Below are 12,184 nucleotides of genomic sequence, written 5' to 3' on the forward strand. Positions count from 1 at the left end.
AGCGAGCACAGAAAGCAAATACAAGAGCTCTTTGTATTAACCTTGCAACTTCACTGTAAGTTTAAAATCCTATCCATCTACATATATATATATATGTATATATATATGTATATATATACTAAACTGCACAACTCAAATAAATTTATCACCCAGAGCTTCAACCTAAAATCCAGCCTATTCCTCAGGTATTCTTAGGCCATGCATATAGAAATAAGTCTAGGATACCAACAGTGACCAGGTCAGCAGATTTACTAACTGGGGCCTTGTCTATCTTTCTACTAACTCAAATTATGTTTGATTTGAATAAAATGCATCAGACTTCCTTAAATGTAGTGCTGATTACATACATGCTTAAACACTCAATGTACAAATTCCATACTTTTCCCCCAGTGAGGCCCACGGTTTTCAATACTCTCATACACTAACAGGTAGGCAAAGCTAATTGCTATAACCTGATTGTAGAACTTTTGTATACCTAAAACTTTTTCTAATATGCCCAGTTCCTTATTTTCCTACAAAATCCAATTTACATCTCTAGGATGTCAAATACCACAAATACCATGTTCTTGTTTTTGTCACATCAAATGAACTATTTTCTTCTTTACCTTCTTAAAAAGAAATTCAATAAATCTTTGCTCACTGCTGGCTTCTCTATCTCTTCCCCAGGATCTCCTTCTTTGATCAAGCTTTTCCATCCACTCTGGAATAATCCGGGGGTAATTAGAACTTCTTACCTTCTTTAGCCCAAAAGGAGCCAATTTATCACAAACTGTCATGGATTCCGATTCTAAATTACCAAGAGTCCAATTACCAACAGAGGCAAGGAATCTTCTTTCCAATTAAAGTGATTGATTTCTTCCCAAACCCAGTAGCATTTCACTTTTTAATTATGTACATTCCGATCAAATGTGAGAAAATTCTTCCTCATTTTATTTTCCTTCCAATGAAAATGTTACAACAAACATTAATCATGAAGTGATACAAGGCTGGACCTGCTAATGCCTTCTGCAGAAATGAACATCTAATCTATCAGTGGGTTTTGTCTATTTTATGGGTCTTGGTGGCTCCTTCAGCTCCAAAGGGGGGGAAAGGAATAATTTAACACCTAGTTCACCAAAGGGCTTGTCAAACCTTCTAGCATCAGCTAAATCGTGATGAAGCAGCATTGGATATTTAGATAAACATAGACTAGCAGGGGAATGAAGACTTCGGGACAGAACACAATTTCTGTTTCGTGTGCAAAGGACAGAACGGCAGCATTGGGAGACCAAGTAGTGTGTGAAGGTAAACATAAGGAACATGGAAACGATTCTGCTTTTTTCTCACTTGAGCAGCATTAGAATGATTATGTACTGGCATGAATTTTGGAAGAGAAAAATCAAACTTTAATTTCAGTTTGGGGAAAGTAGAATTTGGGAGTAACCAAAGGATTGTGAGGCTGCTGTGTCTTACGGACGCCCCATGGCCTGAAAGACACTGGTTTTAATCTACTTTGCTTTTAATCTTAAAGGGAAGACTGGCTGGTTCTGGCTCCTGCAGCCTGCTGACCCAGGAGCCTAAATTCTTATCTTCCATCCTACCACTCTCCACATGGTCAACAGACTGGCATCAGTTCATTCACATGAGACATATAAAGGTCAAGGTTTTCACTCGATGAGCATCTTCCAGCAATCTGTGTGCCGACACATAACTACCCTTTGTACTTGTACGAATGCAGTTGCTGATCATTTTCCAGAAGCATTCACAGATTTATGAGTCTGACGGCCCTCCAAGATATTAAATTTCCCTATTCAGAGTCCTATTTGACCATTTTAGTGGAAAACAAAACTATATTGTATACTAAGGTTTTAAATTTTTTTAAAAAAAAAGTCCATATAGGTAAGATTGTATGTCTGCCTTTAATCCAGGTTCAGTTTGTGAAACTCACGAAGATCAATATGACCTGCCTAAGACTTTTCATTCCTTAAACAGACAATTGTTGAGTAGCCCCTAAGTGCAAGGACGACAGCTGCTGGAAGTGGAGAAACATGGCTCCTCCATGATGCTGTAAGGGAAAAGGTACATAAGTGGACACTTCAAGAGGTAATGCAGGCGTGTGATGGGTAAAAGGGTCACCCTTGTAAGAACAAAGGAGAGGAGCATTGTTCCAACAGAGCAGGGACTCCACTGAGGCAGAAACTCCAGGCCAGGCATGTGTGTCATAGCTTGGGCAAACACAGTCCCATTCCACGAACCATTAACATAAGGAAGACAAGGCCAAGTTAGATGCTACAAAGCCCTGAGGCCAGGCTGAGAACCCTGGGTTTTTAAAGTATCAAGGAAGAACATGAGGGAGAAGTAATAATCCAACTGGTGTGCAAGAGTGGGGCTGGAGATGAAGCTGCAGAAATAATCCACCATGACATGAGAGCAGGCCATGGCAACAGGAATGGAGTTAAGTGGAAATTTGAAACTTCGGGTTGGTACAAACCACAGGGACTTGGAACCATCAGGAAAGGATGGAAAAAGGTGAGGTAGACTGAGCACTCTTCTACGTGAACACTTAGGTGGAGTCCATGGACTGGTTGGCTTTGCTATATAAACATTTATTGTAGTTACTATTCATATCCTGCATTGAGCCCTTGTTTTAAGCTCTTAAACCTCTCCAGAACAAGTCAGAGAGTATTTCAATCCTTCTTTTTTACAGATGAGAACTAAGACGAAGGAAGCCTAGCCCTGACCAGTGGAACCCAAATAACCCAACTAATCGATGTTGAGCTTGGATAAGAGATCAGTACAGTCCTGGTCACACGATAGAACGAAACACAAAGATAGCTTAGAACTGCCCTATTGGAATGCTTCTGACCTATGTGGGACAGAGCTCATAGACCTTTATACCGTGGCTGTAGGGTGATTTCTTGATAATATCCATTCCAAAAGCCAATGGAATGCCACAACTGTATACCAAATCATTTTTTAAAAAATGGATACACAGGTCTCAGGTCTTACCCCTTTGGTGGAACTTAATTACCCTTATCAGATGCTACAGTCGGACTCAAGTTTTCCATTATAAAGTTTTTAACAGAATAATCCATCTAAAAAGCAGGTGAAGTGGGGGTGCCTGGCTGGCTCAGTCGGTAGAGCATGCAGCTCTTGATCTCCAAGTTATAAATTCGAGCCCCGTGTTGGGTGTAGAGATTACTTAACATACATACATACGTCAATAAATAGCAGGTAAAGAAATTTATTGACAAAGGTTTACATGTTTTAGGACTTAAATGTCCTCCACATAGTCAAGAGAAAATAACTGACAATGAATAAACAATAGGAGAAAAACTCTTCCACAAAGATCTTCCAGAACTTCACAGCATCACTGGTCAAATGCTATAAAGAGAACTGTCAAGTGAAACCAACAAGAAGGGAGTTTAACAGAGAATTTTAATTTAACAGCCTCACTGAAAAATAAAGAACAAAGCAACCAACCAACCTTCTCTTCTACCCACTAAAAGGAACATCAAAGGGAATCAGGGAAATTTCAAAATCTTGCAAAGTAGTTTTTTTGAAGACAAAAGGGGGAGGGGAGGGACACACCATTGCAAGCGTTAACGCCTAATACACGAGGACAAGGATTCTAACAAATTCTCTAAGTCTCTACATACGTGTCACCAAGAATCATATTATTAGAAACAGGCTACATAGACATATAAACCATTTGGTATTAAAAACAGACCTTGCTATATGAACAAACAGTATGCCACTTGTATCTCTTTAGAAGAGTAACAGGAGAAGGAAACATTCCAAGTTTGCCCTTTAGCCTGGAATCCCTCAACACTCACCACACAGTGAGTGTGGTCCTGAATTAACAGCCTGCAAAACCTAGGAGACCCCATCGTGTCATTTTGTAAAGGATCAAGATTCAGCACCTAGAGGTCCCCACCCAACCTCTATGCTGTGTGTGTGTGTGTGTGTGTGTGTGTGTGTGTGTGTCTCCCAGAAATAAGTAACTTCAAGTTGCATTTAAGTCCACAGGCAAGTTTGAATACTGAGATTTAGCTAGAAAAAGTAGCAGCAAAGACAAAATTAGCTGGAATTCACTAGAAAAGCTAAAGGAAGATTTTAAATAAAAAACACTTCCAGTTCAAGTCAGAATGAAGGTGGGGATCATTAAGACCAACCAGCTTTGCAGAAATGTGGATGTTGTGCTGTTGTTCTTTGAAAAACGAGGTCCCTAAGAAGCATATTTGCTTGAGAAAAATATCGTGTTTTCTAAGTTTCTATTGCCATCCCCAAGTTACTTCCAATTTTGTACACTGTTCAAGGGGAGAGCATATGTTGATTAACATGTGTTCACAGCTGATGCATCTCCAAAAAGTTCTTCATGAAGGCTGCCAACTTCTGAACATCCTCAATCGTGACAGCATTATACAGAGAGGCCCGGATGCCTCCCACAGACCTAGAACAACCAAAGATGCAGCCATTATGAACAAAAGCATCCCGTTAGGCATCATGACGACCCTCTTTCCAGTCTCCAGTTACCCGCTCCTGAGAGAGACACAGCACCTGAGGCCATCATGTCCAACCTGTCACCTGAAGGCCCCTACGTGGCCAGCAGGTTCAAATGTCTAATTGTTAGGAAATTCTCCCTAATATAGTGAAGGACCGTCATGCTCACACATCGCCTAGATTAACTCAGTCAGGTATCTGGTGGGCCTGCCTCACAAGAAGCAAGGAGCAGGCAACCACTGCGGGGCAGGTGTCTCACCTCCCTGGGGGCGAGGACACATATTTTTCATAGAGCACGCAGGACCCACTCACTCTCTGCTGTTCAGCTGGAGCAACAGCAATCTGTTCTCTCCAGTCATGGGATGCCAACCTCTGCCATAAAAACCACTGAAGACGGGATCCCTGGGTGGCACAGCGGTTTGGCGCCTGCCTTTGGCCCAGGGCACGATCCTGGAGACCCGGGATCGAATCCCACGTCGGGCTCCCGGTGTATGGAGCCTGCTTCTCCCTCTGCCTATGTCTCTGCCTCTCTCTCTCTCACTGTGTGCCTATCATAAATAAATAAATAAATAAGTAAATAAAAATAAAAAAAAAAAAAAACCACTGAAGAGATTTCCTAAGGTAATTTGGTTTTTTTGTTTTGTTTTTAAAGATTTTATTTAGTCATTCATGAGAGACACAGAGAGAGAGAGAGGCAGAGACACAGGCAGAGGGAGAAGCAGGCTTCATGCAGGGAGCCCGACGTGGAACTCGATCCCAGGTCGCCAGGATCACGCCCTGGACCGAAGGCGGCGCTAAACTGCTAAGCCACCCGGGCTGCCCCTCAAAGGTAATTTTGACAAAAGCCTGTAGATGTGGTCTACGATGCACCCAGCCAGGGAATCACACTAAGGGTCTATAAGTAAAAATAGAAGGATGCCTGGCTGGTTCAGTCAGTAGAGCATTCGACGCTTGATCTCAGGGTTGTAAGTTTGAGCCCTGTGTTGGGTATGGAGAGTACTTAAAAATAAAATCTAAGGGGTACCTGGCCGGCTCCATCGGTAGAGCATCCTACTCTTGATTTCAGCTTTGGTCATGATCTAAGGCTAATGAGATCATGCCCCGTGTTGGGCTCCATGCTGGCATGGAGCCTGCTTAGGATTCTCTCTCTCTCTCTCTCCCTCTGCCCCTCTCCCACCCTCTACCTCAAATAAATACATAAATAAATAATAAAATCTTTGGGGGGGGAGAGGAGAATTATCCCATGACAACTGTTTTTTTCAACAAGTTATAATAATTGCTACTCCAAGCTGGGCAAGACCCCTAGAGAGGTAGATAGGTTTCACTCCACATTTGAAAAACTATGAGGCACAAGGGTGGCTCAGTCAGTTAAGCATCCAACCCTTGGTTTCTGCTCAGGTCATGATCTCAGGGTCATGAGATGGAGTCCCACCTTGGGCTCCGTTCTGGGTGGAGACTGCTTAAAGATTCTCTCTCTCCTTCTACTCACCCAAACCGCGCACTCCCGCTTATTCATGAGCACTCTCTCAAAATAAAAAAAAAAAAAAAAGAAAGAAAGAAAAACTAAATTCTCTAATGAGCATCTAAACTGGATATATACTCACCTATGCCCCTTTAAGGAAATCATATTGAGTTCGAGAGCTTTATCAAGAAATCTTTTTTCTAAAGCATCATCTCCTTTGGCATTGCCAATGCGGAATGGAATATTCATCTTGCTCCTGTTCTTGGTCTCCACTGGACATCTGAAAAACATATTTGTTATTCCAGCTATTTCTGTAATGTGCAACAGCCATTAACAAGTCAACAGAAAAACTGCTTTAAACATTTTGTCAACACAAATAGATTTTAAAAAGTCTGCCCTGGAACTGTGATCATTTTTACTTAAGGAGGCCACTCTTGCAGATGGAACAGTGAGTTAGCATTCCCTTGTATGATATGACTTATACTTAATTTCCATTAGCCTCAGTTTTCCTCACCTAAATAATGGAAATAATACCTTCATATCAGACTAGCTGTGATAGCTCGGTGACACACAATATATGAATTTTCCAATACATGGCAATCACACGGCGATGTGACTGACCCTTTTTCTACAAGGCTAGAGAAAAAAATATGTTGGTCCTAACAGTGGCTGAAGGGCTGTCATGAACAGTTTTCAAAGCACTGTCACACTGCACTGTTCCAAGCTGTGTGACCTTGAGCAAGTTATTAGACCTGTTTTGTCTGACTCTGCCATCTTTTGAATAGTGGAAAGAGTAATGGAACCCACTTTCTAAGTTTGATGTGAGGATTAAGTGAGCAAGCATTTATAGGGGGCTTTGGTGGCTTTTAAATGGTCACAAATTCTCTACAGCCATCCCAGCAAGAAGGGAGGTCTAGTTCTCCATACCTTTTCATTTTTTTATATTTATTTATTTGAGAAAGAGAGAGAACAAGCAGGAGAGGCAGAGGGAGAGGGAGAAGCACACTCCCCACTGAGCATGAAGCCCCAGGCAGGGCTCGATCCAGGATCCTGAGATCATGACCTGAGCCCGAGACAGATGTGTAACCGACTGAGCCAACCAGCTGTTTGAATCTGGCCAGCCTTGTGACTTGCTTTGACCAAGAGACTGCAACATCAGGGTTTCTATGCAACTTCCAAGCCTAAACCTCAAGGGGAATACAAATACAGCCTCTATAGCTGCCCTCTTAAAACATGGCTGCCATGTAAGCAAGCCAAGAAGAGGCCCAGCGACAGCCAGCACCAACTCCCAGACATATGAGTGAGGTCACTGTAGGCCACTGGCTACAGGTGAATCACCACTGACCCTGTTAGAATAAGCCATCCCAAGTGAGAGGAGCTGAAGAACCACCCAGCTAAGCCCAGCCCAGCCTGCTGACCCAAAGTCATGAGCAAAAAAAAAAAAGAATGGTTGCTGCTTTAACAACTGTCTTCCATGTTCTCTGTGATGCATAAACAACAAATAACTGATACAGTTTAAAACAGTGTCTGGAACATATTAAAAAAACTATCAGTTAAATTCAACAAGTTCATCATTTTCTTCCCAGCATCGTGCACAAGGCTTACACAGATTCTCAAAAATGAAGGATGTGTGAATTTTTATGTAGGAAAGGTTAGTATTTTGACTTGAGTTTCTGATCTGAAACATAGGCAGTCAAAATTACATTCCATCGACAATCAAAAGAGACAAATGAAGAGCTGACATCTACTCTGGAATAAAAGAGTAAAATATGTAATAACCGCTTCTGCATTTTCAAGCTCATCCTGTTGTATTCTTACACTTCTACTGGGGTATGATTCATTAAAATTAAACAGCAAATAAAAGCAGTGTGAGGAAGCCCCCATTAAAAGTTATGCTCTCCCCTAAGGGCACATACATAATTCCTACTAAAGTTAATAAGAGTCAAGTGCACACCTACAGGCAGAAGAGACGCAAACAGGGAAACCAAATATCTAATAATAGGCTTTGAGCCTGATTTCTGCATACCACCCTCCTTTCACTAGGTGGTAGGTTTCGTGGTTGACATTTAAATTAAAAATTCATTGGCTACCCTTCTGATACTCTGCTGCCTCAGGCTCCCAACAGGAAGGTCCAATTATAGAGGTGGCACAGCAAAAAGCAAGCCTAATTTAAGAAAAAAAATTAAAAGGAGGGAGAATTGGGCAGCCCAGGTGGCTCAGCAGTTTAGTGCTGCCTTCAGCTCAGGGCCTGAGCCTGGAGACCTAGGATCGAGTCCCACGTCGGGCTCCCTGCATGGAGCCTGCTTTCCCCTCTGCCTGTGTCTCTGCCTCTCTCTCTCTCTCTCTCTCCCTGCATGGAGCCTGCTTTCCCCTCTGCCTGTGTCTCTGCCTCTCTCTCTCTCTCTCTCTGTCTGTCTCTCATGAATAAATAAATAAATAATCTAAAAAAAAAAAAGGAGGGAGAATTAAACATCTTATTTACAGTTCACCTCCGCCCCAAATTTGCCCAACCTATCATGAAAGTAGATGGCATCATGACAGTAAATAATCGGCACATGACAAATATTCACAGTGCTCAAGAATGTCTCTGGTATAAAGTTCAGGGAGGGAAACAAAGATTAAAGGGAATTAACTGCTCCCAGTCTAGTGAGATGGCAGCGTAGGGAATTAAATTTCCAAGGGAGAGGTCTGTAACAGCAAGAAGCACAGAGCTGAGCAAGGAATTCCACCCAAGAGGAAGCTTAAACATTTCAGAGGGAACGTGGCAAGGTTAGGACAGGTGAGCATCTACAAAGGCCCAGGGGACCCCCAGCAAGAACTTGGGGAACTGGAGTGTTGGGTTTTGCTGGCCAGGGGTAGAGCCTGGACTGTGGGGGGGCGGCCCTGTCGATTCACCGAAGGGAACTAGATTGGGTCCTTGAACAACGAGGAGCAGTCAGGTTTCCACAACATGAAATCTAAATTTTAAAGAACAGCAGCACACAGAGGAGAGAATGGAGAGTGGGAACACCAGAAGGTGAAGAGACCTGCTAGAAAGCTTTTACAAAGAAATGTCCTGATCAAGGATGCCTGGATGGCTCAGTCGGTTAAGCACTTGCCTTCAGCTCAGGTCATGATCCTGGGATCATGGGATCAAGCCCCTCCTCGGCTCCCTGCTCAGCGGGGAGTCTGCTTCTCTCTCTCCCTCTGCCCCTCCTCCTGCTCACGTTCTCTCATAAATAAATAGATAGATAAATTAATTAATTAATCAATTCTTTTAAAAAACCAGAAGTTTCCTGGTCAGAAGAAACAAGGCCTAAGACTAGAGCAAGGGCACTTGGGGAGGCAAACTCAAATGCCAACAGAGGCCCAGCTGTCATACAAATGAGAACAGGTCTGGTGTGCCAGACTCAGCACAAACTCCCTTTGTTACACAACAAATGTGACTGCCCATTCTTTGCCTCCCCAGAGAAATATGCTCCCACTTTTTCTTTTCAAGATTTTATTTATTTGAGAGAAAGCAAGAGCACAAGTGGGAGGAGGAGCAAAAGGAAAAGAAGGAGCAGCAGACTCCTGGCTGAGCAGAGCCCAACATGGCTCAATCACTGAGCCACGCAGGTGTCCCTGAAGCTGTGTTTCAAACACTGCAGGAGCTGCAAGCACCACTGTGGGCTGCACTTGGCCACTGCTCCCCAGTGTGCGATCTGGGCAGTCACTACCAAATTTCAGAGGCAGGCGGAAGGTGCCAAGACTGAGAGTAAGGTTAGGGTGGGTCCTAGGCAGCATGTAACCCCCCCCCCCAGGTAATCTCAGGACTACAAAGACAGAAGGACAAACTCCATGTGCTGCTTTCCACTACTGTCTATGATAACATTGGAAAATTGGTTGCATGACCTTATAAATTTAGGAAATCCTGTGTTAACAGGGCTAAACTGGTTTCTTAACTCCTAAACTTCACAGAGCCCATAAGTTCACATGAATTTAAACTCCCCAGATGAGAAATCCTACAGGGACAGTTTTCCTCAAGTGATGTGACTGAAAAATGCTTTGGGTCTCTGGGACTAGTGCTCCAGAGTGGCCACTGAGAAACACCAGGACTTCTGAAAGTAGCAGAGTGGATGGCGTGGGGCCAAGGCACAGCTCCCATAATCACCCACCTTACAAAGAAGGTGAGCGTTAGCATGGCCAAGCACATTAGTTTCAGTGATGCCCTTCTATAAGGACAACTGAGAAAGAATGAGGAAGACTGCCCTGCGAGAAAGAAGCCCACAAAATGCTGTAATCACGCCTCTCCTTACTGCCAGATTTTTTTTTTCAGATTTTTTTTAAAAAGATTATTTATTCATGAGAGACACAGGCAGAGGGAGAAGCAGGCTCCATACACAGAGCCCGACGTGGGACTCGATCCTGGGTCTCCAGGATCACAACCTGGGGGCTGAAGGCAGCACTAAACCGCTGAGCCACCAGGGCTGTCCATTACTGCCAGATTTTTAAAATAAAATATTAATTTTAAATTTTGATGTGATTTATGAAGATCCAGAGTAAAAATACAGAAATCTACCATCTTCTTCCTACAGAGGGGGTTCCCACTGATGTGCACTCCCCAGGCTCTTCTTAAACATACAAAGGTGTATAGACACGCCCAACGTGGGACTCGATCCCGGAACTCTAGGATCATGACCTGAGCCAAAGGCAGACGCTCAACTGCTGAGCCACCCAGACCTCCTGAATGTTGTGGCTTTGTAAGTGAATTAATAATAGATGCATCCTTTCCTACACTTGCTTTTATCTTCTGTCCAAATAATAGAACCTGGCCAGTCTCCCATGTCTGTTCACAGACCTCCCTCACCTTTCTCACTGCACACATTATCCCACACTGTGGATGGACCCCAGCGGCTTTCTTCCTCTTTTTTTTTTTTTTTTTTTTTTTTTAAGATTTTATTTACTTATTCGTGAGAGACACAGGGAGAGAGGCAGAGACACAGGCAGGGGGAGAAGCAGGCTCCCTATGGGGAGCCCGATGTAGGACTTGATCCCTGGACCCAGGATCACAACCTGAGCCAAAGGCAGATGCTCAACCACTGAGCCACCCAGGCATCCTGACCCCAGTGGCTTTCATCAGACGCCTCCTGATGGGCATCTGAATAGTCTGCAGATCTTCACCTAGCAGGACCAGACTTGCAGGTACCACACCTCTAGATCCATGAGTAGAAATGACAGCCATCTACTTGGCAATAAAAATCCCTGGTCAAAGATTAAGAGTTTGAATTGTGATGGGGGCTGCACACTTCACTCCAAACTGTCCAAGTTCATACCTGACACACCAAGGGCATTCCTTGGCCTGATGTCATCAATCGTTATAATTTCTGATTAGCAGCAAAAAAGAAAAAAAAAATCTCATGGTTGTAATCTTTTTACCCCCCTAGGCCTGTAGCTTGCCACTTGCCTTTTTTTTTTTTTTAATTGGAGTTCAATTTGCCAACATATAGCATAACACCCAGTGCTCATCCCATCAAGTGCCCCCCTCAGTGCCTGTCACCCAGTCACCCCCACCCCCCACTCACTTCCCTTTCCACCACCCCTTGTTCATTTCCCAGAGTTAGGAGTCTTTCATGTTCTGTCTCCCTCTCTGATATTTCTCATGGTTGTAATCTGCATTTCTTGAAGAGGTTGGCCTATTAGCCAGCTGGGTTTCTCTGGGTCTCTGGCTCATACCATTAGCGACCACCACCTCATTGTCATTTGGTTTATTTTCCTTTTTCATTTGTGGGCTCTTGCCTATACCAAAGATAGTCACCTAAATTTTATGCTACATACTGTAAAACTTTTCTCATGTCTGTCATTTTTCATTTTCATTCCATTTGTGATGTCTTAAGCTGTGCAAATTTTTAAAATTTTTCACATAATTAGACGTCTTTTTGTTTTATGGCTTCTGAGTTTTACAGCTTGTTTAGGAAGGCCTTCTACACTTTCTATATTCAAAGAAACTACTCTATATTCTTATGGTATTTTTATTTAAGTTTCTTCCATTTGGATCTTTTAACTCATTAAAATTTACTTTTGAGTATGGCATGATGCAAATATCTAGCTCTATAATTTTGTCTAAATGGATTATCAATGCTTTGAACATCAAAACCTCAAGGTTATGAACATGCTTTTCTTTTACTTTTTTAAAAAATATTTTATTATTTATTTTAGAGAGCAAGTGCATGAGTGGGCAGAGTAGAGGCAAGAGAGAGAATCCCAAGCATCCCAAGGTGG

At 42.9% G+C, this 12,184-nt stretch overlaps 1 protein-coding gene across 1 annotated transcript in view; it reads right to left on the reverse strand.

The window, feature by feature from the left end:
- Positions 1-3,207: 3,207 nt before the first annotated feature.
- Positions 3,208-12,184, reverse strand: part of PSAT1 (phosphoserine aminotransferase 1) — a 31,112-nt gene continuing 22,135 nt past the window's right edge. The window contains exons 8-9 of the mRNA XM_055311749.1: positions 6,087-6,224; positions 3,208-4,432 (exon numbers count right to left, since the gene is read on the reverse strand). Coding sequence (XP_055167724.1) covers positions 4,327-4,432; positions 6,087-6,224 — 244 coding nt within the window. The 3' untranslated portion in view covers positions 3,208-4,326. The remainder of the gene's footprint in view (positions 4,433-6,086; positions 6,225-12,184) is intronic.

Source organism: Nyctereutes procyonoides, unplaced genomic scaffold, assembly GCF_905146905.1.
Source record: "Nyctereutes procyonoides isolate TBG_1078 unplaced genomic scaffold, NYPRO_anot_genome, whole genome shotgun sequence".
In the NCBI taxonomy this organism is placed as follows: domain Eukaryota; kingdom Metazoa; phylum Chordata; class Mammalia; order Carnivora; family Canidae; genus Nyctereutes; species Nyctereutes procyonoides.